The following is a 26,972-nucleotide window of genomic DNA, read 5'->3' on the forward strand; positions in this document are numbered from 1 at the left end:
AGTGTCTATGCTCCTGAGACTAACATCCAGCCAGGGGCTCCAGGGAACCCTGATAATGCCTGCTCTGGACTTCTGGATGACACCATGTGTGTAGTAAAGGGCAGAAAATGCCCTCAAAGGGGAGAAATAGAGACTGAAGCCCACATGAGGTCTGATCAGGTCCAAGCTGGCCTCTCTGAATGGCACTGCTAGCCCCAGTCCCAGGTACCAAAGGGGACTTCAACCATTCTGAGGAAAGCACCCCCAAGCACAGGGCATCCCTCCCTTTCCTGGGTCTAAAAGTGATACCTTTTCTAAAGTACTGGCAAGTTGTAGAAGACAAAATCCACTTCAGTAGATTTGAGCAAGAAGAGATTCATTAAAGGGTATTACAAAGCTTGCAGTACCATTGGAAGGGTTGGGGAAATGGGCTTCGGGCTGAGCTTCCAGAAACTGTTCTCAGAATGCAGCACCAAATGGGCCTGCCTGGTCTGTGGCCACTTACCAACCACTTAAGCGCCCCACTGCTGCTTCTGCAGCCTGGGAGTTGCCACCCAACAGTCACCCAAATACAGGCAGCCTCTGCCACACCTGCAGCCCACACGGATGCTCCGGGCTTCACTGCTCCCTCATGTAGGTTGTTCTCCCAGTTAAACCCTGAGTGGGTGCATCTAACTGGGAGAACTGAGGTCACGTGTTTGGAGCACATGCAGCTTGCAGGTTCTCTGTGGAGTAAGAGGGACTCAGTGTGAGGGCACTCAGCATGCAGAGAGGATCACCAGGAGACATGGAGCAGCTCTGAATGACAGAGGTCCACTCATAAGATGACTGAGTTATGATTAGTCCATTAATAAATATAAGGAAGTTAGTAGAAGTTGATGAGGAGAGTAAAGAGGGTTTAATTTAGGTGGATGAGGATAAGAAGAAACTCACTAGGAAAAATCTGTCAGAAGTTTGGAAATGTGGTGCGGGGACTCCTTAGAGCTTGAATTGTGTATTCAGGAGTCATTTAAGAAGAGATGGCAGTTGAAGCTCTGAGAATGGCCAGAACACAAGAGTGGGAAGGGAATGCATGCTTAGGACTCACCATATTTTGGAGGAGGGAGAGAGAAAAAGATCTTGTAAAAGGGACAAAGAGAAAGAGGTCAAAGAGATGGGAGCACCAGAAATATGCAGTGTTGTAATGCTAGGTAGGACTCGGCCACATAATTTTCAGGGCCCAGTGCAAAATGGAAAAACAGGACCCCCTGTTCAAAAACCATTAAGGAATTCAAAATTACACAACAGAGAACTAAGACAAGTATGCCTGTCTTGAGTTTTAGGCCCTATGCAACTAACTCTACAGGCTGCACACCCAGGAAGCTGGCCCCAAAGCTAAGAAGAGTTTCAGAAGTGGGGAAATGTCAAGAAGGATGAAGTTTGAGGACAGGCAGTTTAATTTGATGATTTCACGGTCACGGTGATCTTCAAGAGAGAATTGGGAGTTGGGGGGAGAGTGGCCCGAGGGTAAGGGGTTGAAGAGCTGATTGCTTGGGGACGAAATGTAGACAATGAAAAGTCTGAAGAGAGATGACCTAGTAGTTCAGAGAGCAACTGGGGTAAGAAACAGCCATTCTCAAGAAGAGTAGCTACAAGCACATTTATTAGCTTGGATAACATGAGCAGAAAAGATTGGAGAAGGAAAAAGAGGGAATAAGGGAGGGCAGATGGTTCAGAAGTGGTAAACGTGGTGATTAACAACAGAGGTGGGCAGAGACGGCCTTCTGTGGAAAGTCAGGCTTGGAACATGGAGATATAAAGAAATCAAGAGAGGGGGAGCTATCAAACACACTCTGAGTGAGCCACCATGGAGGGGTTCAAGGATTTTTATACCATCTACTTATTACACTCAACAGAACTGGGACCAAGCACTTCAAATGGATTAATTTATGAAAACAACTCTCTATGTTTGTGTGGGACATCAACTTAGAAAGCATTCTTGCTGTAGTTCAAGGTGATGGGGATTTAGTTAGACTCCACGGTCCACTGTTCACTCTGATGAGGTAAATGACATCTTAGCACTGGTTTATCTTGTTTAGAAAAATAACTGCTAGCAAATTATTTTTGTGAATATCTTATCCCTGCTTTATTTCTGTGTTTATTCTTCTGTACTGGTTTAATTCTATTACAATGGGAAGCGTTTCTGCTTTTATTCCCCCCAAATTTTACTCTCTCTATGGAAATCATTCCCAATTATTCTCAGTTTCATGTGAAAAAAATTCCCTTCAGTATTTCTGAATTGCAAGTTTTAAGAAGCAAAAGGAACACTGGCCTAAAACTTTAAAGAACATCCAAAAATGCCCTTCAATTTTGTTTGTCCAAAAAGGTGAAAACATTTGAATTTCTTAACATTTGAGACTCTAAGTGAGCCGAAAAGATAAACTGCTGTCAAGTTAAGCATGAAAAACAGGATTTTAGAGTTGTCAGTCATTAACTTCTAATTTGTGTGAAAGAACCTTCCTGAACTTTCCCTTTCCATAACTGGTCATTAATCCATTACTTCAACTAGAGCAATTAGAGGTATTTTATAAAAACAAGGATAATGGAAAAGAATACACACTAAGACACAACCAGATTAGGAACTGCTCACAGCAACAGACTTACACCAACAAAAGACTCAACTTGAAATTATAAAGGAAGTTAAGAAAACCCACTTAAACTAAAGACAAACAAGTAGGGGAAAACAAAACAGAGGAAGATTGCATTACTTCACTCACTTATATGCATACCTAATTCTCCCGTAATGTGGGGAGATGGTCCCATCTGTATTAAAATACATCTTGATCAGTTGTGGATTAATTTTCCACCTAAATAAGAGAATGTAACTTGAGCTTTTTGGTGCTTCATTTTGAGAATGTAACACTCCATGAGCATGGTGTCTTGGAGAAATAAGTATGGTAACTGAGAAGCAACTTTGACTCAAAGAAACGTGGCCATTCGGCATTAACATTCTTCAGCCTCTGTCACTTCTCAGAAAGCAGCACTTAACTGATTTTCGCCCAAACAGCTTTGACCAATGGTAGCATAGCTCCTTGAAAGAAAGCGGTTAACTTTTTAAAAATGGTAACAAGGGTGGATAGTCTTAGAAGTCTGTTGATTTAAAATGCTTCCCCTTCTTTGTCCAATTTTGTCAAAGCCCTTATACATTTAACATAGTCCTTTTAAATAGATTCAGTCCCAAGTATTTGAAAGTTAGATATCCTATTTCAAATGCTTAAAATAACATGCACTTTGTTATTTGTTCAACAGATAGTCTTATGCTACAATGTACCTTTACACTTTTTTGAGAATGTGTATATATATATATACACGTATATATACATATGTGGAAAATCTGATAAATTATGACAACCTAAAGCCATGATTCTCAATTACCTACTGGGTGCTTACTAAAATGCAGATTCTTAGACACCCAGCCCACCCCTGAGATTCAGAGGCATGTTTTTTCTTCTTAATAACTATTCCAGGGGATTCTGGTATGGTGGTATAAACTTTTTTTTTTTTAAGCAATGCTGTAATGCTAACAACTTTTTTTTTGGCAGTATAAACTTTTTAAGGAAATATGGTAATTCAGTAAAATTCAGCCCTTATGTATGGGATCTGGCTCATAACTCTTTATATGAGTCAAGTTGGAGGTGATTATTAACTAACAGGGAAGCGACTTTTTAAAAATGAGCAGTTCTAGGTTTACAGAAAAATTGAGCACAAGGTGTCCCTGTAGATAGCAAGTCTCAAGGCTCCTCTCTTCCCAGTTTCCTCTATTATTAATATGTTGTATTAGTGTGGTTACAATTTATTTGTTATAATTAATGAAGCAATATCGGAAAGCGACTTTGGAATGACATGGCCGAGGCAGACCAATGTGTCAGTGGCTTAGTTGATGCTGGGAACCAAGCCACACCCACACACTCACTTGAACCAGCTGCCTAGTAATATCTCTTGAGAGATGTTCTGTACAGATGAACATAATAATGACTGTAATTGTTCTGTGACCGTGGCTGAACACAGGTGGTAGCCTGACTCACTTAACTAAACACTTTGGCTTAGGATTGTTGGTATTTATCCTGATTCTATCTCAACTTTCCTGCAACCTGGGACACAGTCTTTACCAGCTCAAGTGTATGTACCTGTGAAACAGGGCAATCACGCACAGCACATTACTTTAAACCTTGACTCTTTCCAAAGGAAAGTGAGGTGAGTACGTAATAATGCTGAAGAACTGCTATGAGTTACAAACCTACCTGAATTTTCACACAAGGATTACAGAAGCATCATGCATTCATTCATTCTGCAACAGGCTGGTGATACAAATTTTGAAGTACAGTTTCCTTCTTTAAGGAACTTCTATTCTCTCAGCTGAAGATACGTAGGACACAAATTAAAAGACCCTAACAACATGATAGACTTTGCTCAACAGTTTTAGGAATACTGGTGGTTAGGTGGAACTAGAAGCCAGTGGAGTGTCTTGGCATCTTTGGGAAGACTTTCCTGGAAGATGTGACTTTCTCACTTGAGTTTTAAAAGAAGAGTCTAAGTAGCAGTTGGCAAAACCCCTGTAGAGAGCCTCTCAAACCATTTGTGAAATATCAGTCGTTTGTTTCCAATCGGCCAGGTACCAATACGGAGAACACTGCTCTGCCAGGTATGACTCACCACCAATCTGACAACACCCAAACTGGTTTATAAATGGTTCAGAGTACACCGATCATGTGCTTGGACGTCATGGCATTTTTAAATTGCTACAAAGGTTTCTAAACCTTTGCTTTCAATTTCTGTTACAGACAGATTTCAGTTTGCAGACCAGCACAGGGCCAGGTGCTTCCCTTTAAGGGCACCTGGAAACTTGTTGGAAATGCAGTTTGTCAGTGCTCACCACGATTGAATTTCAATCTGCATTTTAACAAGATTCCTAGGTGAATCCTGTGCGTGCTAGTTTGAGGGCCTGCCCTCGAGGAAACCAAGACTCAGTACCAGGTGGGTTTGATCCTTCAACCATCTCACTTCCATCTGCCTGTGTCCTTTAGGTCCAGGTCAAGGGTTGCATTTTTTAAGGTGCAACGGGCCACGTCCTCTTCCAGTTTACGAAACTACATTTCCCCACTGCTGGGAAAACGTTTTTTAACTCGGCTGCAGGAGAGAAACTCAACGCGGAAAGGCAGCTTCCAGAAATACTAATTAGCCTCGGTTCTCCGCCTTGATCTGGCCCAACAGCAGGGGCAGCTCCGCAGACTCCGCTTCCTTCCCCGGGGTCGCCCATCTGCCGAGCTGCATTAAGGAGATCCGTGTTGAGCCGGTTCCAGGGTCTGCTAAAGATCAAAGACACAAAAGAACTCCCCACCCCTCCTCCCCGGTGCCTATTTGGTCTCTATCACCAAAGGGGAGAGTCACGTCCCCGCCCACACCTAGGTGGGAAGGCGGGGGAAGCAGGGAGCCGCACGGGGCCCGCCTTCCACGCCCGCCGAGGCCCGTGGCTGCCCGAGGCGGTCAGCGGGCGGGGACCGAGGTAGGTGGGGGCGTGGCATCCGGCCGTGCCGGACCTGCTGAAGCGCGGGGCGGGGCTGACTGGGGCGGGGCTCTTGGAGAGGCTGGCCTAGCGGGCGGGGCGAGCGGGCGGGAGCTCCTGTCCGCGAGCCGGGGAGCCGGGGAGCCGGGTAGCCGGGTGAGCCGCAGCGCTCGCGCGGGGAGAGCAGCTCCGGGCTCGCTTTGTGGCCACCGTGTCCCTGCGGCGCCGACCGCCTCGGGCCGGAGCGCGGAAGGTGGGGGCGTGTCCCAAGCCCCCCGCAGCCCTCCCCCAGCCCGGGAAAGAATGTGCCACCAGCTGTTCTCCGCTCGCCAGCGCTGCGCCCAGGAGTGAGGAACTTGGGGGAAGAGGAGACAAAGGCTGCACTTGGGACGGATGAGTTAAAGACTTGGGTTTGGGCAAACAAAAGGTGCGAAAGACGAGAAGGCGGTAAGGCGATGGCAGCGGGGGAGCCCCGCGGGCTTGAGCTCTTGGGAGTCGCGCCGTGACTCGCATGGTTTCCCCGGACCTTCTGCTGGGCTGACTTCCGCGAGCTGGAAGTCGGACTCGCGCAAGTAGTGGAGCGCGCGGAACAATGGACAACTTCTTCCCCGAGGTGAGTGCGCCGGAGCTGCTCTCCGTGACCCGCGCGGGCTCCCTCTCTGCAGGTTCGGGCCTCCGACGCCCGGGAGGGCGGAATCTGCCCCCGTGGTCACCGTTCCCTCACCCCGGGTGGGCGAAACTTTCTGGAAGTCTGCTGAAATCCACCCCCCACTTCTCCCGGCAGTCTCGAATGAGTAAGCTGGGACAGGTTTTGTTCTGCCCCGCGCTTCCCTTTGCTCCGGGAGGTAGCGAAGGTGCGCTTCCTTTGGCGTGGCTGGCTGGCCCACCGGGTGTCCCCGCGCCGGGCCGGCCGGCAGAGCTGCGTGCCCCGCTGCCTGGGTGCGGGAAGCCCAGAAAAATGTCCAGCGGGGACGTGCCTCTCTCCAAGAAAGTTCTGGTCTGGTATTTCCTTTGCAAAACGTGCCGGCTTCCTGTGAGGGGTGCAAACCCTTCCAGAAGAGACGGCCTAATGAAGTGAGAAGGGGGAGGGCGGCGAGGGTTTAATCATTACTGTTCTCTGCCTGCCGGACCTTTGGAGCCCAGGTTCTGGTTCTCACCAGATGCTCTTTTTAGGGTTTGAGGTCATTCCGCTGGTGGCATCACAAGATCATCTATTTGTGCTGTCCCTGGCAGATTGTGAGTTCGAATTAAAAGAAATTTTGTTTTTAGCGAGAATAGGTTTTTGAAGATTAAACCGATGGCCCTTTTAGGGTCATTGAGAGCGGGACAACACAGTTACTTGAAACTCTTGAGAACCTTTTTTGGGGGGGATCGAGAGTTACTGTGGTTTCTTGTCTCACTTTCCTTACTTGGTTGTGTTTATTTTACAAAATCTATTTGAGTTTGAGGTTTGCAATGGCTCAAAGTAAACTTAGTTAAGGGAGTTCGATGTGTGTTTTAACATTGAAAGCCAGGCGATGTTTTGCGAATACAGGAAGTTTTAGAATCTTACAGCAAATTAGATCCGTTGATGGTTTGCCTCTGGGTTCGCTAACTTTATCAGACTTAGTTCAATGCAGTCTTTCTAGTCATTCTGCTTTCTGGATACTCACTGTATTTTCAGACAACTCTAAATGTTGCATACTAGTAATATTCAATTTTTGTCAAAGTGGCTCACATGCGATACCCACATTCACTATGAGGGGTGGACTGAAAGGAATTAGTTATCCATTAATGCATATTTTTACTTTTACAAAAAAATTGAAATCTGTAATTGTGATTCTGTAGCCGTTTCTAATCCATAGAACATTTTCACTCCTTGTAAGAAGGTACCAGAACTTTTTGCAGGAGGTGCAGGTTAACCAATGATGAAAAACCGGTGGGCTGTGTTTAATTGCTTTCATCTGTGAGAAAATCAAGGCTGTCTGCAGGACTCTTAATTCTTAACTTTTTTTTTTTTTGGCTTTATTTTGTTTTTGTGTTTTGGGTTCGTAAGGAAATCTGATGGAACATAGAATTTTTATTTAGTTTGTTGGGGGCCTCAGTCCCCATGAAACCTGTCTGTGGACCTCAGGGGTCCGTGGCCTCCCCTTAGGAAGAACCCCGCCCCCTAGTGCAAGTGGGGGGAACTGCAGGATAAAGTGGAACAGATGCAACATGTCTCGCATTCTCTGGTTGAATTACTCTTTTCCTTACACTGGTACCTTATTCAGTGTAAGGAGACCTGGTTGTTGGATTTTATTTGAATGATTAATATTGAAGTTGGCCTTTAGTGATTATATACTCCATCCCCTTCATTTCCTAGATGAAGAATCTTAACCCAAAGATATTAAGCCACTTTCCCAAATTGAAGAGCCTGTGATAGAATCCAGGGCCTTCTTCCTCTGTTGCTGATGACTTAAGTTTTTTGGAGTTTTTCATCTATTTTAAAGTTGTACTTTTAATCTTGTGATTTGTGTCACAATATTCTAACAGCCTTCAAACTTCTCAATAATCACTTTGGGAGGCCTGCAGAACCAGAGAGGCTGCACAGTGCTGCATTAATTGGAGACAAGCTCCTAACAGGTCAGTCCTCTGTTTAGTGTCTCACAACAGAGCATCCTCTTGTTAAATTGTCCGGTGAAGAAAGTCGTGTAAGGTCCTGTTAGAATACAAACAGTGAGTATGGAAGTAGTATATTTGCAAGACAGCAAAGTTGCAGGTACTCCTTATCACTACATGATTGATGTCTTGTTTTGTAACTTTTCCCATGATTTAGGAGTAACACCTTGTTGCTTTTGGACAGCAATTTGAGGGTAATGCTAATTGAGAAAAAAATTGAGATGTTGCATGTGTTAGCTTTATGTATAAATGGCCAAATAGGGAAATGGAGCTGCTTGTGACTAGCAGCTGCTAATTAGAGCTAGACCAGGGTTTCTTAAACTGGGTAGCATTGACATTTTGGGCCCGTTAATTCTTTGTTGGGGGGCTGTCGGGTGCATTACAGAATGTTGAGTGGTGTCCCCAGCCTCTACCCACCAAGTGCTAGCACAGCTCCCCCACCCCCAGTTGTGAAGACTAAGATGTCTGCAGGTGTTGCCAAATGAGCCACAGGGAGCAAAATCACTCCCAATGGAGAACCACTGAGACCCTGAGACCCATGAAGCAGTTGCCTCGTGGAATTAATCCCCATGCGTGTTGTAGGCATGGCCTTCTTGCCTGTTTTAAATAGCATCAGGCGTCTGCAGCCGGTCAGTGGGAAGCTTGTGAGGCTCCCGTCTGGCAGCTGAGACTCCTGACTTCAAAAGGTACCCTGGGATTGGAGAAACTGAGCACCCCACACTCCTCAATGGGGTTTTCATTTCTTCATGGCCTGCTTGAGATTTTTATGGCTTCTCTCCAGTGAACTGTGTGTGCAGTTCTGGGAAAACTTGTATTTTTCAGCCTTTGGAGGTAAGTTATAAAAGAATTTACTGCAGGCAGAAACTAAGGTTAGGTATCCCAGAAGCAATTAAAAAAAAAGAAAAACTCAAGCGGCAAAGTGGCAAAACTGTGCAAATGCACTGTTGATATTTTGAAGTGGATGCTGTTTCCATGTCCCCAGGGCCAAGTACAGTGCCTGGAATACGGGCGAGGCCAGTGAGTACCAGTCAAACACATAAATGAGTTTGGTTTTTCTGTTTCTAGTGTAGGAAGAGGTGTGGGGTGGTGGGTGATCAAACAAAAGATCTTTTGAGGATGTTTAGTGGGACATATACAAGTAGGTAAAATGCAAGTATGGTACTCATAAAACAAATTAGAAAGCAAGTATTAATATTTTAAAGGATGAATTGTTAGTGAAAACTGTATCTGCTGTTCTTATTAAATAGCCTGGTTCACACGCAAGATGTTAAATGGAAACAGGTTCCTCATTTCCACAAGGTGTCTTGGTTTTGGTTACCTAGAGTTGTTGAAATAGCTTTTTAAGCTGGAAAGAGTTCTTGAGCCTATTTCTCTCTTTTCATAGTATTTTTGTTTTAGGCCTTATTGATATTTCTTGGTTAAAAAAAGTAAAACTTATTTTTGGCAGCTTCCCTGTTCTCCTCCCTAGATCATCTTTCAAGGGGCAAAAAGGAAATACTTTTTGTCACCAAATTCTGAAGGTGACCCTTTTGACAACTATAAAATACAATTAATATATTTGCTATTTGCTTGTGTCCCTTTTTCTCACAATGGAGTGCCTTGCCTTTTTTGCCCACTCGGTGAGGATTGTCAAGTACTCCTTTTTTGGCCCCTGCCATACTTGGGGACAGCAAAGCCCCAGAGCAGCTGCAGCCAGGCCAGTTGTTGCTAGCAGAGAACCCTGATCTTCCCCCATATCATGTGGCCTGCAGTTCTCACCCCACAAAATCAGGCACAAACCAGTGTGGCAGGGCCTGCACTATTTAACCAGCATGGTGGAGGGAGAGAGCAGACTTGCTTTTCCAGCTCTGTTGGCTTTCAGTGGGGTCACCTTGAAGGACATTGAGCCTTGAAAATGCTCTTCTGTTGAGATTGGTAGGAAATTAAGGGGCTTTATTATTAATGGGCTTCAAGTTTTTTGCGTTTAGTGTAACTTATGTAACATTCCCATGTCATTAATTTGCAGGGAAAATTTAAGAATGAACGACCAGTGAAGTCTGCCTTAAGCCTGGCAGTACTTCCCTTGCGTAGATGCCTCTAGGCAGAGGCAAAGCACTTGGTCCTTAAAAGTAGAAAAGATGTGACCTTTGGGAGCCTGGCTATACCCTTGCCATCTATGGGATCTCAACCAGGTTATCTTCCTGGGTTTTATTTCTCTGGTCTGTAAGTGGGCATAATAGTATTAGCCTTGCTGTGGTAATTAGGAGAACTTGAGATAATATTTACAGAGCACTGGGACACATGGTAGGTGAGTAATAATAAATGGTAGTTATAGTAACTGTACTTAGAAATCAAGAGCCGGTGGGCCTTTGTGGTGGATGAATTCCCAGTTCTCCTGGGACAGAGAAACCTTGGCCTTGGAGCTGTCTCCACGATGGGTGTTGGGCTAGGGTGCGTTTATTACCCTTCTCCCTTTCAACCTGTACGTTTCAGGCAGATTTTGCCTCTCCAGAATGTGTTTGCAGGACATCCATATTACTTATGAAATCAGGTTCACGTTCCTTGGTCTGGTTTCCAAGGCTTTCTGATCTTGCAGCTCTCTCTTTACTCTTTTCCCCTCATGAATTCCACTCCCGAGGATGTGCTGCCAGCCGAGCCACACACCTTTGTGCACGTCGTCCTCTCTGCCGACAGGAAGGCCTGCCTGGCCAGCTGCCTTTTGAAACCATCCCTAACGGTCTAGTTCATGGTGACCCCTGCCTCCCTTTTCTCTGCCTCTCTCTGTTCTGGCCCTGTTGGGAATTCACCCCTGCTAGCTAGGGGCTTTACGTATCCTTTTTTGCCCCCCTTAAACGAGTAAACAGAGCCTCAAGAAGTTAAATATCCCATTTACAAGTTTTGTCACATTGTTTGCACTGAAAAATCCTTAAGAATGGCATTCTCTCCTTGTATAGCTTTTGTTTTCCCTTCAAATACAGGTTTTTTTAATGGTGGGAGAGGAGATGCTTAGAACTTTTCCCCTTGATTATGAAGCATTTTACAATTTTTTAAAGACTAATAAAAATAGCTAATGTTTGAGTGCTATGTGCTAGGCACATTCCTGAGGACTATACATCCAGTAACTCATTTAATGCATTTAACAACCCTGTGAGTAAGCCTCTGTAGTTGAAGCAAGTGAGGCCCAGAGAGGTTAAGTAAGTAGCCCAGTGTCACACAGCAAACGATAGGGTTTGAATCCACACAGCTGTCCCCAGAGCCTCTATACTCCTCACTGCCTTGCTTTTCTCTCATGTTGGTGTCATTCATTTGCCTGATGACTTGCATCAGCATTTCGAGGCTCTTTGGTGAAGTGCTGTAAATCAGCAGTTAGTGATTTTTGAGTTGAAAACTGCGTGGGAGTTTGGAGAAACAAGTGGTCCACACCCCAGAAACATTGAAAAACCAGTAGGAAAATGTTAAGTTTTTGAATATGACATTAATTTTTATTTGGATTGCTTCTTAAGAGAGACAAGTACCTTCTGTTTCCTTATAAAATGCTGTTTCTAAAGCCACCTGCTCCAACCTCATGAGGAAGCTAGGAAGATTTACATGATAGGGCACTTAGAAAACCTAGATTTTTGCGATGTTTATTAAAAGAAAGGGTAGAACTCATTTGTGTCTCCAATTATGACTCCCAGTTATTGCGGTATTTCTCTGAGGTTTTCGTTCCAGTGAGGGATTCTAGCTACTTTCCCAGAGTTTCTCCATATCGGTTGTGTTTTACTACTTAGCTTATCAATGTCCATGGAGTGACCACTGACAGCAGAGAGGACCATTTCTTGAAGAGCATTCCTTGAGTAAAACACTTTGCTGCTTTGCTAAGAGCTTTTTGGAAAATGTGTCTACAAGGCCTAAAGTAAGAAATTTGAGTCCCCAATTAAAATCTAGCATCTCATGTCACATGACATCATCAGACTGCCAATTACAGGGAAAGGTGTTAGAGTTCTTGTGGCAAAGCCATGACACGTCTATTGAAATAGAGTCTGAGCAAGGGAATAAGAACTCTGCATTTAATACCTTTACCTTCACTCTTCCCAGGATTCAAACTGCTTCTTTGTAAAAGCATTTCACATTGTGGAAATTTAAAGACATTTATACTGGAAAAGAAAAGGTAGGCAAGGTTTTTGCACTTTGGTAAGGCTAAGACAAGGCATTTGGAGGTATCTGAATAGAATGTAGCTTTTTTATATACATGGCTCCTACCCAACATTGGGTCCCAAAAGAGTCCCATTAATTCTTCTAAATGCAAATTTTTGTTTGTCAGTTAATAACGTGAGTAGTCCCCATTGACAATGGAATACACTGGAGAGTACACATTGGCGTATAAGGAGAGAGGTGGCCTTAGCTCTCTGAAAAGTGTTCATGAGATCTACTTTGTTGTTCTTGAATTCATTTTTTCTTAATTCTGCAAAGAATATGTACTAAGTTTAGAAAATTTTTAAAATGCCATAAGAGAAACTTCTGGGGTCTTACCCTTAATGTTTCATGTATATGCTTCCTGTGCCTTTCTGCATATTTCTACAAAAGCATACCTACAATGTTTCTCACTTAAAAGTTGATGGAGAAAAGCTTTGAATGTCCAGAAACTTGCATGTATACAGGCGGCCCTTACCATTTTCAGGCCCAGGGGTAGGAGTAAAATGTAAGCTCCATATCATATACCTAAGTATTTAAAAGATATAACTCAGGCTTACAAACTGTTAAATACTTTCTTCCTTGACAAATGTATCTTCATTAGGACACAATCGAAAAACATGTGTAAAGGTGTGATTTTTATTGCTGAAAGTCAGAAAAATAGCAAAGGTGAAGATAATTAACAGTTGCACATGGCTGGGTATTCTGTTGATGGGCTAGTGATGTTTGCATGAGTAACACATGCTCCACGATACATTTTCCATAAATCTATTTTTCTTGCCCACATTTCAGCAAAATCACTAATTACAGGATTATGGTCAGAATCTTCACAGCCTGTGTTTTATTGACAGTAACGCCAAAGGAGAAAACCTTTCTTGAGTCATTGTGGTTCTTAGATTATTTAATTTGTTCAGCTTGCTTTCCTAAGGCAAGACAGTAGTTACTGTCATTATCAAAGTTCATAGAGCAATATTTAGATTAAAAAAAAATGAGATAGGATAACATGTGATAGGTTATTCATGTGCAGAATATTTTAATTTCATTATTTAAATCAATGTTAATTTCATTTATTAAGTTCCTAAAACATTGCAATGCTGTGTATATTATAAAACTGAAATCAGAAGTTCATTTAAAAAACCTGTTTTCAGATGAGCCCATATCTTAATGCCTCTTGGCCAGAAAATAGTCCATATAAAATATATTTGGGGATTATATGTATGGGAATCTTTTCCTTCCTAGTTGTGCAAATGTTATTTCCTGAACCTGATTTCTAAAACATTTTCTTGAAATAATTTTCTTAAAATATTTTTGCATTTAGTTCTTAAGGAAATTTTTTCACTGAAATTTTTAAAAATGCATTTTTTCAAGTGAAATGGCTAAATTGGGATTTTTGGAAGCGTTTTGCTAATAATATCGTTCTTATTAATAGTAAGCAATAGTTAAATAATTGCTGCTGCAAGTTCAAAATTAATATTTCCACCCAAGTACACAGAAGTTCCTTTATTTGAGGAACTTCTGTGTACTTTTTTTTCTCTCTCTCTGATCTGCAGGGCGCTCTAGAGTCTGCTGTCTGAGGCAGGGGTCCTAAGTGTCCAGGTCTTCACTGTTAGCCCTCCCCTGTCCATCCTCCTAGGCATATCATCATTTATAAGACCATTTTAGGTTGTTTCTAGTTGTTTGGTTTTATAGAAAACACAAACATTCTTACAGCTAGATCATTGCATGCTTGTCTATTTAAGGATATAATTGGGAGTGGAGATGTTTGCACATTTTTACTTAGATTATTTGGCAGCAAAAGTTCTATGGGAGTTGTCAGTGCAACTCAAAACAGTCGCAACTGAGACACCTTTTTATGATGTATTTATGATAGCAAGGATTTTGTAACTTTAAGTTAGAATCTTAATGCATTGTTTTACGGAGGAAGCTAGCACAGAGGACTAGATTTCTGAGTCCACTGTTAAATTCTTCTCTGAGCCAGAATCAAGGAGAGAGGTGTTCTCAGTTAACTGCATGCGGGGCTGTTGATTCACACTGGGCCCCCAGGAAGTCCCTGGGTGGTTACTGATGTTCATTTAAGGCCAAAGCATACACAGGGGGCCCAGCTTTATGCTGCCTGGGGAGCCATTGGCCATTTGGGGAATTGTTTGTATGGATTTTTCTTTTTTTCATTCCTTTGCATTTTAAGTGTCTTTGTAAGTTAATCCTGAACCACAACAGTTACATGGTTGTTAATTCTAACTATAGGGATTTAGGTAACATACAACACTTGAGAATGTGTGTGTATGTTGACTTTAAGCCTTATTTGTTACTACTTAGCCCCAAGAAATCTTTTCATGAACTTTGAGTGCTTGGTGTAAATAACATGACACCTTTTATGATCTACATTGTACATTACAATATACATTCAAAACAGGTTTGCTTCTGTTTATTTCCTCCCACATTTTGTTTTAATGACATAAGCTAAGGACCACCGTATACAACTCTCTGGTGGTGGTCAACCTCTGGTTTTCAGATGCGGGCAAGTGTGCCCTCTTTCTAGGTCTTCCCCACTTGGCCACCCTGGACATTTTTGCCTGGATCAGTCCTAGTAGGTGGGGGGCTGTCGTGTGTGTTGCGGAATGTTGAGCAACATCCTTGACCTCTGATCACTAGACTCCAGTAGTACTGGCCTCCTTCAGTTAAAAAAAAAAAAACAAAAGACGTCTTCAGGCATTACAAATGCACCTGGGGAGGAAGGGGGTGCGCAATTACTCCAGTTAAGAATCACTACTTTGTGCACACTTGCCTGGCTTAAATTTATGTCTTTTTCATACTTCACTTTTATACTTTTTCCTGATTGCTTGTCATCTCTGGGTGATGGGAGCACACATTTGTCAGTGTTGCAGATTTATTCTGTTTAGGCTCCAACTCTCCCCTTGGGATCGGGGCACTTGCAATCCACTTATCCTCTAAGTCAGGTGTGAAGTTCCCATCCAGCCGTGCCCTCTGTCCCAAGGCTTTCATGGGCTCCCCTCTGGTGTGTTGCCTGCCATTCCCGACCTGCTCTTTCAGATACTCTCCCTGGAGCATTCAAGAAATATTTACAGTACTGAGTAATTAAACTGGCATTTGTTCTCCACTAAGAAAAAGGTGGTCATATTCTTTCATCAAGTCTTGAGAGCATGTTCAGGTAAGTCATCTATTGCCTTTTCCCCTCCAGTATTTTTTACAGTGGTATTCTGGGATGCTTATTTTGTTTATTTGTTTGGAAATAAAGATTCAAAGTTGCCAAAAGAATACAGAAAGGTCCTCTCACCTAGCTTTCCTGGCTGCAGCAGCTTGCATAACAGTAGTACAATATCAGAACCAGAAAGTTGTGACCGTCTGCAGACCTTATTCAGATTCCACCAGTTTTGCATACACTCATCTGTGCATGTTTGTGGGTAGTTCTAAGCAGTGTTCACACAGATTCGTAGATTCTGTGTAGACTTGTATAACTACCGGCATAATCCTAACATGGAACTCTTCTGAGGCTTCAGGCTGCTCCAGGAGAGAGTGTCCCACTTTCCCCCAAGCCCTAGTAACTACTAACCTGTTCTAATTGTCACTTGAGATGCTTCTCTAATGGAATCAGACAGTAGTAACTGTATGAGACCCACCCATGTTGTGTGCATCAGTAGTTCATTTTATTGCTGAGTATTCCACTGTTGTGGCATCCATTTACTACCTGTTGCTAACACACATTATCGCCCAGACTAGCAATTATTTGCATAATAAGTTATTCTGTTTTTGTCTCATGGCTGTTCAGAGCATGTATTCTCACGGTCCTCATTTATTCCTTGTAAATTTAAATGCTCTTGTCAAAGACTTCTTGATTTGTGAGTCTACGTCTCCAGTAGTTTGTGGAGGTTTGCTCAGAGGTGGATTTGCTCAGACCTGTGTGTTTGAAGTCTTGCTCATCATCCTGACAACTAACAGATTCCTATTCCTGCTTTCTTTGCCTGAGACAGAAACTTCAGGAAGGTAAGAGTAAGAGGACTTTGTCATGACAGGGCTGCTGGGGTCAAGCTTGTTTAATGCTGCAATGTCAGAGCCCCAGTATGTTATAGCCGCAGGTGGACCAGCCAGGTGAGCAAATGCCATTGGAGTTCTCCAGGGCCAAGACTTCTTAGGATGCCAAACAAAAATACATGAGCATATGCCTGTCATCCCTCAGTATCTCAGCAGGGCCAAATGCAAAGGGGATTTCCTTCTGTAAGCCAAAACTTCTAAGGCCATGGAAAATGTCCTTACTCGAGTCCTGACTTGAGTCAGGCATAGAGTGGTGGCAGCAGTGAGGGAACCATCCAGGTGAAAGGGGTGACAAGCCAGGGCAGGCAACAGCCAGCAGTCAGCCTTCACCCCACAGCTTGTCACGCTGCAAAGAGCCCTATGCTCAGGCACTAGGAACCAGGAGCACAGAGATGGAAATGCATCCCTCTGATTGTTTCCCTCGCTCTGGGGTCTTTCCTGTTGGGAAGGAATTTGCAAGGAAGATGAGCCCCATATGGAAGAAAGAGGAGTGTTTTCTTTCCTTAGTTCCTTCTTACTGCTCAGGGGCTCTTTCTTACTGCCTACTTCTTAATGCTTCTGGTCTATTTCTCTTGGAAGTGTAGCTTTTTTCAGCTTAATGATTTCCTTCTTGCCTGAGGGCAGATGTGGTAGACTAGTTTACTGCATTTTAGGTTCTAAAACCATGTTCCCTTAAGGTTTTCTCTTTGAAGAGGCTGATGTGTCTTTTCTATAATTATTCAAAAGATGGACTCTCCTGTTGTTTTCTCAGATATATATCAGAAGAAAAATGTGATAAAATGAGCTCTTAGCTATGGGGTTCTGCCGTGCAGTATTTCGGAGACCAAGCAAGTCGGGCTTTCTGCATACATTGTGAAAGGTTACTTTGTGCGTTCGTCTTTTCACCGTAGTTGTTATTTTCCATAAAAACTTAAAACATGAGTCATGAGTTCTAGGACTAAAAAGTGAGCAAAAATCATTCTAGTGTGGCTGCCTTAGCTTTGAAAGAAAAGATCGTTTATTGGGCACAGAAAGAAAAATTCCATGGAAAGGAACTCTGTTTAATCCCCCAGATGAGGGCTACTCGGTCAGCTGGGGATTGGGCAGCTCTGCCAAGTCCTGGGACTCTGATCTGTCCTCACACTTGCTGACCATTTCTTTGCCAGCCTGCTTCGCTCCATCTATCTCCACCCTGGGTCCTTCATCTGGCCAGCAGTTGCCTTTTGTAAGGAGAATCTGAGCCTTGTATGCCCCGAGTCCTGGGCAGAGACCTGTGTTCTCACCATCTAGGTTGTAGAGCAAAGATTTTCTCCACATGTGAATTTCCTTTCTTTGTAACTCCTGTTTTATGTGAAAAACGTCCACTTGCTCTAGTGTTTTCCACCAAGTCATGCATGTAGAGTATGACTAGTGTTTCTGTGACAAGGTGAGCTGTTACTTCTCAAGTGTAAAAGAAAGATCTTTAGTTTATATGAGAGAAATCTAATATATCATGTACGTGTATATACACATATGCGTGTACCACCCACACACGTTAGACCTCCTCATCGTGGTTCCTGACCCAGGCGCTCCCAGCTCTGCGTGTGGGAAATGGGCTCTCTTGCCAAGGCATGTTGCCGGAGGGCCCTGGTCCACGTCTAGCAGCCGTACCTCATAGACATGGTCTTCAGTAGTTGCCAAACCGTTTAGGGTTTTCTAAGCAGATAAAAGTAGCAGCCTACCCACCTTTCATTACCTGCCTCTTTAGTGCAGAGTCATCAGAATACTACCTTGTTGCCCATAGGTACTGCCCTTCGAGGAGGTTTTCACCCTCTGCTGAGTTCAGTTTCAAGGATGCAAAGTCAGGTACAGGCTGTAAATTTTTTTTTTCAGCTCTGGAGAACCACTGAAATTCTGGGATGTTTCTCTTGGAAGCATAGCTTTTCAGCTGTAACAATTTCCTTCTTGCCTGCAGGCAGATTGGGTAGGTTAGTTCACTGTATTTTAGGTTCTAAATGCGTTACTTCTCAAGTGTTAAAGATCTTTTGTTTAAACTAGTTTGTATGAGAAATCTAATGTATCATGTGTGTGGGCATACGCATATGTGTGTACACACATTAGACCTCATCGTGGTTCCTGACCCAGGCACTTACAGCTCTGGGTGACTCTTGATTTTTGTCCGTGTCTGAAAAAATATTTACAGCCTGCACCTGACTTTGCATCCTTGAAGCTGAACTCGGCAGAGGGTGAAAACCTCCTGGAAAGGCAGTGACCTATGAGCAACAAGGTAGTATTCTGATGACTCTGCCCTAAAGAGGCAGGTAATGAAAAGGTGGGGTGGCTGCTATCTGCTTAGAAAACCCTACACGGTTTAGAAACTATTGAACTGATGTGTCTTTTCTGTAAATATTGAAAAGATGGACTCTGCTGTTGTTTCTCAAAGTATGTATCAAGAAAAACGTGATAAAATGAGCTGTTGGCTGTATAATTAGGATGCCTGGACTCTGCCATGCAGTATTTTGGAGAGTGAGCAAGTTGGGGGCTCTGTGCATGCGTTGTGAAGGTTAATTTGTGCATCTGTCTTTTCACCAGTTATTTTCCATAAAATTAAAACATGAATCATCAGTTCTAAGAGTAAAAATGAGCAAAAAGCATTCTAGCTTGGCTGCTGTAGGCCTTGCTCTTTTGTGGAACGTATGTGATGGTAAGAAAATGTGCTTCTGAAATTGAAAAATCTCAAGGAATTCAGATGGCTCTAACAGAAATGTAACTTTATCTTCATTGCTGTGTGATCTTGGAAACACAAGTAGATTTCTTTTACCTTGAGGCACAGGGAACTAGGATACTTTACCCAAGAGCTACCACCAAATGATGGGGTCAGAAATACAACTTAGGTTATGTCCTTTGAGCCTCTTAAAAATCCCAATGAGCTCTTAAACCTCCACCAGATCCCGATCCCTAACCATGAATCTCTACAGTTGGCATGTGCATGAGGATATCTTCAGAAGAATAAAAGGCTCTGAGAGGGTTTTTGCATTATTATAAAATGTTTGGCAAAGTCGAATAGCTAGTCCTTCAAGTAAAGCAGAATTTTGGAATCTCATTTTAAACGGTGGTACATCCTGTTTTTCACAGACAAGCTTAGGACAAAATTACCTTCCTTAAAAAAATTTATTCTAGCAGTGTTCTCTTGAGTCAATGGTTTAATTGCCGAAGGAGGAAATATATATATTTAGGATTTGATATACTTTGGGGTTTTGGTAACAATTTGAATAAATGGACTACATCGTGGCTTAGCCATTATACTGCCTCTTCAGTCTCTGCACCATTTGCACTTTATCCAATTTAATTTATGAAAATTTATCATTTAACCATGGGCTGGAACTGTGCTTAAACTCTTTACATAGATTGATTAATTTAACAGCCTCAGGTGGTTGGTACCTTTCCCATCTCTTTTACGTATAAGAATTCAGTCTTAGAGTTGCACAATTTGCCCAAGTTCACACAGGTGGGAAGTGGTAGTTCTAGGACTTAGGCCCAAAGATGTGTAGCTCTGTGGGACTTGAATTCATTTGGAAGCCATGGCAGTGATTCCTGTAGAAGGAGGTGGCAATAGATCAGTGTGGAAATGTTTAGGAATGTGGGTTTTTGTTTCTCCACTGAGAGCAGACCAAAGTCATGTGCTATAACCCACTTCTGCTAGGGTCTGTAACAGGGAACAGAAGTTTTCCTATAATCAAAGCAAAAACACAAACCTTCTAATTGTCTTTGATAACAGCAACTGAACATTAATCCTGAGTGAGAGGTATGGCAGGAGTTCTGTTTGGGGAAAAGATTGAAAAGTTAGTTTCAGTGAGTTCCAGTGGCCAAGTCTGGAGAAGAAGCACAGAAATGCACCTTGCAAGCAGAAGGAAAAGAAGGTCGCCAGTCTCGAACCTCATGTGGTTGAAGGAGGAAATATATTTGGTGTCTGTCACGTTTTTGCATCCTTTAATGACCCTTTTGTCAGTGTCACCAATCTTTCTGATAAGGAAACTGCATGTGACAGGGGATGCATCCTCGGCATACGCCGCCATACTGGCTGCCAGGATGTGGCCCAGAGGAGCAAGGAGCTGGAATCCCTGCCCTCCACATCAGACTACAGGCCACAGGAGGAAAAAGGACCAGGACCTACAGCCCTGCCGCCCTCAGAGCCCTTGTCTGCTCAGGAATGAAGATCAGATGGCTGGAGGATGCCCCCTCCCGTTCCCTGTAACATACCTGCAGGAAGGGGGTTCACTGCGGTCACCATCCTGTGAACAGAACTCCTCAAATTACTGTTTTCTGTTAATTATCTTTGTGTAGCTAAAACAACAAAAACCAAAGGCTAGTTTGAATGAAATTTATATAGGTTTCTGGGGGAGATTTCCTCCTGAAGGCAGAAGTCACACTGAAGTTCTAAAATCATCTTTCTTGGCTTTTGTCTATTTGGTAAGCTGCAGGTTCCCGGGATGATGTGAGAATGCATGTTTGCTGCAGAGTCTATGGTTTGTGCATCCTGTCATCTGTGGAGCTGATAGCTTCTGTCTTGTGGGTGTGAGTGACACTCTGTCCCAGTTTGGGGCATTTGGATTATTATATCTTCCTCAGCAGAGAGATGGAAGAAAGTGTCATTTCATTCAGGTGTACGGATTTTTTTTTTAATTAAGCCTTTATTTTTAGAGCAGTGTCAGATTCACAGAAAGTAATAAAATTTTAGGAAACCATTTTGAAAATTGACCTTCCTACTGATGTGAGATTTTTTTAAAGATAACTCATGATTTACATTTAAGTCAACTTTTCAAAGCTGTAATTCAATTAAGGGGGTAATATAGTAGCTTCTATTGCTTTTCATTCCTAATGGGTACAGATTCTGTAGTTTAAAAAGAAAAGCGCTAGCATGGTTATACCAGATATGTTCTTTGTCATAAAACATGCAGTTGGATGTTGCTAGGAGCTGGGTAGATCATTAGGGAGGGGATTAGAATTATGCTTTATACAGAGTCATGGTTCTCAGCTGGAGGCAATTTTGCATCCCTGGGGACATATGGCATTGTCTGGAGACAATTTGGTAACCACCGATGTGGGGGAGGGTACTGTTGGCATCTGGTGAGTAGAGTCCGGGATGCTGGTAAACATCCTACAGCATACAGGACGGGCCTCTGCGGCACAGATAGATACAGTACAGAATATCAGTAGTGCCAAGATTGAGGAACCCTATGTGGAAGTCTGATTTGATTCTGTAAGATTGTATCCTTTTAATTTTCTGTTTTCTAGGTAAAATTATTACTGCCAAAAGTTCCTGTAGTGTATTTTTAGGGGTGCATGTATGAGTGATGCAGTCGTCTGCTTTTTTATTTTAATGTCCATATAACATTTGGTATAGCTTAGCTATATCTCAGTTGTATTTATTTCCACATTGATTTACTTGGCATCAGTAAAAAAAAAATTTATAAATTTATATATAGTGGGACATAAATTACTTTAGGCTTTCTTATCTGTAGACATCCATTTATCTTAAAAAGCAAAGGAATACATGGTAGAATGTTTGATCACAGAACGCCAGTTAACTCATACATATGTGTGAGATGGAAGAAAGGTAACTAGAGATTCGTGCTCTGCTCTGGACGTCTCTTGCTACCTGACTCTTACTGACCAAACGCTTGGAAAACCAACCCTCTTAAATGCACCGGGCAGCCTCTTGGAACCGGCCAAATGAACCTTTACCAACAAACTCCACACCTTTTTTCTCTGCTCCTACTTTTGATGAATGTGTGATTTTTCTTTCTTATTTCTCCTAGTTATTTTCTTGCAAGCCACAGTAATGACTCACTTGAAAGCTGGGTAAGGGCAGTTGAACCAGCAGACAAAATGTATTTGCTGAAAGTAAGTAGAAGTTACTTGTAAGCTCACACCCTTATTGTTCACACCAAACCTTCAGGCAGGAGGGAAATTATTGGGTTTATCTTTAAGTTTCTGGATTTAATATGTAGTTTAGAAGTCAAGTTCTTTTTTTGTTTTAATTTCAGCTTTATTGAGGTATAATTGACATAAAACTGTAAATTATTTAAAGTATACATTGTGGTGGGAGTGTTTTTCTCATGTCTCGCTTTTTCACCGCTCTGGCAGGAAGAACAGAAACCTGATTCTCTCTGACTTTGTTGCTTTGTAATAGGGAAGGCACTGTGAGACATCTTCCTGTGTGAACTTCAGCATCATGCATGATTTGTTGATTGGGAATTACCTGAAGACTTCTCAGGACTCCGAATGGTATTTGTTAGAACAAGAGTCTGCCCCCCCAGCTGCTGTTGCTAAATTAATTTAGTAAGTGGATAATTTGTTGGGCATTAGCTGACCCTGATATGGGATTAAGGACTCTGGACATGGTTCGTGGTGGAAATCTGTGCCTGATAGGTTGGTAATGAGGCTTCAGCGAAGATGTCATCACCTAGGCTTGGATTCACCATGCATTGGACCAAGCCATAGAGATGGTAAGGGACATGTGCCAAGTACTTATTCTCCAGATAGGTAAGAAACTAGAGTATGCTGAGCAATTTTTCGGCTTCGGAGATCATTGCTTGTTAAAGATGAATGCTGATGACATTCAGTCAACATGACTCAGTTGTGTGTACTGACCTGGCGTGCTGTGAGGCCAAGATCATGCTAATGCTGGCATCTAGCTGCCAGTGGGATTCCCACCCGTCTTATTGAGACCAGAACACTCCAGAGGGGGCGCCAGAGGACACAAAGGGAGTACAGTTGATTGATGCACTGTCAGGTCCTTCAGATTTATCTGGAAGCTGTAAACCTCTTAAATGAACAATAACAATAGAGGACACTTCTGATACTAATGTGGTGCCATTTGCTGTGCCAAGCCCTCTATATACATCATCTTATCGAATCCTCTGCATGTTTGGAACTATTGTTAATTCCATAGAGAGGCTAAGTAACTAGTCAAGTCACACAGCGGTAGCTGGGATTCTAAGTCCCTTATCTGACTTCACAGCCTGTGTGTACATTTCTTCTCTTCCAAGTTGGTATCTCAGGAGCTTACAGCTTTCCCAGTCAGGTGGATTGCCAGTCTGGAAGATGTGGATTTATCAAATGTTTGGACTTTTCCTAGTGCTGTTTGATCCCACAGTAGGCAGTGGTGATATTTCAAGGTTACTTTCATGGCTTGTTGTACCCAGTTTGAGGGTGTGTTTTGTCTAGGACTCAAACGCAGGATATATCTGGGGCTACAAACTCAGTATTTGCAAATAGGCAAAACAAAAATAGTGGACCCAGTGGAAATAACAGGTCCACAGAATTAGGAGTGGCACAGACAGGGCCCCATAGGCACTCTCTGACATCTCTGCCATTAACCAGGAGATGGTTGTGGGACATTTCTGCTGGCTACTTCGGGCGTATTTACTGATGAAGGCTATGTGATTCTCCTGGGAGGAGGCCCTGTGGCCTTCACAGGGTGTTCCGGAGGATGCTCATGGAAGTCCTTAGGAAGGTTGTCCCATGTTGGAATCACACAGAGTGGCTGAGTGGCCTGCAGAGTAGACTTTGGCAGTGAGCTGTTGATCTGACTGCTCTCATGCTGGAATATTAAGGTCCTCATTGTTTTATTGGGAACAGACAGAAGGTGCTCATGTGCTTCTGTCTTCCCTGACCTTCCTTATTACCCCAGCCCATGTTCCCAGATGCCTGCTTCCTGTGAGAGGCCAGGCTAGCTGAGTGGGGTTAGATGGCTTCTTGCCTTAAATGATATAAAAAGTTTTCAGTGTTGAGATGCAGAGAGTAACCCACATGACAGGTCATTCCTTCTGGGCCTCGTGCCTCTCCCATAGCTGTGCCTCTCGGCCTCCCACTCCAACACTGCCTGTCTGCATTTGCTTTGCTTGCTGTATTGGGAGCTCTGAGTTGTGCTGGCTTCCTTTCTGAACTTCAGTATGCATGTGTGTATCATATTTCTGACTTGTCTCTCTCGCTGTGACTCCAGATCTTGTGGGCCCCTGGCCATACTGAGACCCCACGTCACACACCTTCCCTGCTTCAGCCACCAGCCAGTGCTCAGGGCTGACTTTGGTTCTGTGCAGAATCATCCCAGTTGTGCTCTCCTCCCCAGTGGGTCTCAGGGATCACAGGTCTCAGCCTCCTCTAGCTGGAGTGTCCACCCTACATATGCAGTGTTTCCAAAGATGACTGTCATCAACCTGTGATGGAGGAGATGCTCTGATATGGGGGGCAAAACTTGGGATTAACCACTCGGTTTTGAGTTTCAAACGGTCACTGGAAGAGAAGCAGAAAATCACAGTTTGAAATGTTCACAAGCAATTCATGGCACAAAGGCCTGGATTCCTTCCAAAGTCACCAGGTATAGCTCCCTACTTTATTGCTAGTCAAGGAAGAATTGATTATTATTCAATGTCTGGAGTTTTTAAATTAATAGGCAAGAGTCTTAAGAGATATGGATAATGTCTTGAACCTCTTGTGAGTTTTTAGCACTTTGCAATTCTGAGTATGAAAATTGTTTTATTACTGGGGAGGAAGCAATGATTTTTGGTCTTGTTATGGTATCAATCACAAGAGAATGGAAGCAGTGTGAGAAATGCAGGCTCCTTTTTGGTGAACTTTATGAAAACTAAAGGGAAGATAGAATCAGTTCTTACTTTTTTGAGGAATAAACAGAATGTCCTTGCACTCTGGTGTTCAGTCGGCAGCTGGCCAGGAAGCGTGCCTGTAGCCCAGGAATCATCCCAAACCATCCTAATGGAAAAATGCTGACTTGCAGGAGAATGAAATTCAATACTTAGGCTGTGATATGGGGTGTGTGTGTATGAGTTGGGCAGGGTGGTGGGTGAAAGACATTGGAAGCCTTAATCCCTAGCAACTATAAATAGAATACTTAACTTGGGTGACTTGAAATTCATGCTTCTAAAAAGAGCTTTATTCTGCCATTTGGTCAGAATTAAGATATGATTTAATATAGTCTCTCCAAGACTGGCTTAAAAACACATTCATTTTCCTTCTGATTTGAGCCAAGTTTAATTAAAAGCCCTGCTTGACAAGCCCATTAAATAATTGAAACACTTCCATTCAAAAACTTACTCTGAATGGAGGCAGTATGTACAAAATAATGTATTTTTTTAAACCTGTGTTGAGACCCAGACTCCATGAGGCACTATGTAAAGGGGTTGCAGATACTGGCCCATAGGGGTCAGCAGGTCAAGAAGATGAGTGGTTGGTGTTGCCAGACCTTACAGTTTTTAAAGAGAGGCCAGATATGTACATTTCTGTGAAGTGTCCGAATTTGTAAAATGTTGGCAAGGCAAAACATTTTGTTTTTTATTGAGTGGACCAAACAAAACTTGACTGGGGCTTTTGTACTCTCTATAGTGAAGAAGTGATGCTGCTTAGCTTTGGAGCAAAGGGAAAGGATGGAATGGCTTATATTTTCTTGTGGGTTGGTTTTAGCTTCCAGAAAATGTTGATTGTGTTGTGAGACCATTTTGTGAGGGTAGTATCTAGGTTCTATTTCTGCATTTCTGGAAGGGAGCCCCTGGTTCACTCTTTTTGGCCCATTCCTTAACATTTTACTCGGCTAACCCAGGGAGAGAAGCTGGGTAATCTTTTGAAGGTGGGAAAAAATTTTAGATTTGTTCATGTGGTCATAACTCTAATTCTACTGTAACAAAATAACACAGGCTGGGTGACTTAAACAACAGGCAGTATCTTACAGTGCCAGAGGCTGGAAGCCTGAGGTTAAAGTGAGCAGTTCCTGGCAAGCACTTTTCCTGTCTTGCCAAGGGGGGCTGCCTTGGGGCTGTGTACTCACAGGGAGGGGAGAGAGCATGCGCAAAGGAGGTCTCTGATGTCTCTTCGCGTAAGAACGCTGATCCTAGTGGGTCAGAGCTCCACCTTTATGACTTGACTTAACTTACAAGGAAAACCCAGAAACTATGAAACAGTTGCTCTCAGCTACCCCAGGGGTAGTTGCCCCAGCAACTAACTACCAATCTATTTTCTGTCTGAACTGATTTCCCTAGGCTGGATATGTCCTATGAGTGGAGTCATACAATATGTGACCTTTTGTGTCTGACTACCTTCACTTGGCATGTTTGCACATTTCATCCACTGTGTAACAAGTATTGGTACTTTATTACGTTTTATGGCTGAGCAATATTCCTTCCGGTGTTGGATCTGATTTTATATGAATTGTGCAGACAATTACGTAGACATAATGTCTATTTTTATCTAATGTGTATATTTCTATGTCAATGTCAAGAGGCCCACATTTATAGAAATTAGAATGAATATATTTTTGTGTTTTTGGAGAACAGTGTCCTGGCAGTTTTAATACAGGTTCCACTTTGTACCACTGTTTTCAATTGGTTTAACTAATAATCTAATTTTAAATGGTTTATGCATATCTTCAGTGTAGATAGTTTTCTCCATCTTAGGAGATTGAGAAGAGAAGGGTGGGTCAGACACGCCTGGAAGACAGACATTCTGGCAGCTCTTGGAGGTGAGGGATGGATCGTTGAGAATGTTGGCTCTCCACCTAGCGGGGGCCGAGACCTTGAACGTGACAGTGGAGGAGGAGGAAGTTGCAAGAGATGAGAGGGTGGTTGTGGCTATGCTG

General features: G+C 43.0%; 1 protein-coding gene across 1 annotated transcript in view; it reads left to right on the forward strand.

Annotated features, from left to right (window-relative positions):
- The first annotated feature begins 5,638 nt into the window (after positions 1-5,638).
- MYO10 (myosin X) overlaps positions 5,639-26,972 on the forward strand; it is a 210,736-nt gene continuing 189,402 nt past the window's right edge. Inside the window, exon 1 of the mRNA XM_057496186.1 lies at positions 5,639-6,134. Within this exon, the coding sequence (XP_057352169.1) occupies positions 6,114-6,134 (21 nt within the window). The 5' untranslated portion in view covers positions 5,639-6,113. The remainder of the gene's footprint in view (positions 6,135-26,972) is intronic.

The sequence above is a fragment of the Manis pentadactyla genome, chromosome 2 (assembly GCF_030020395.1).
Source record: "Manis pentadactyla isolate mManPen7 chromosome 2, mManPen7.hap1, whole genome shotgun sequence".
NCBI classification, from domain to species: Eukaryota; Metazoa; Chordata; class Mammalia; order Pholidota; family Manidae; genus Manis; species Manis pentadactyla.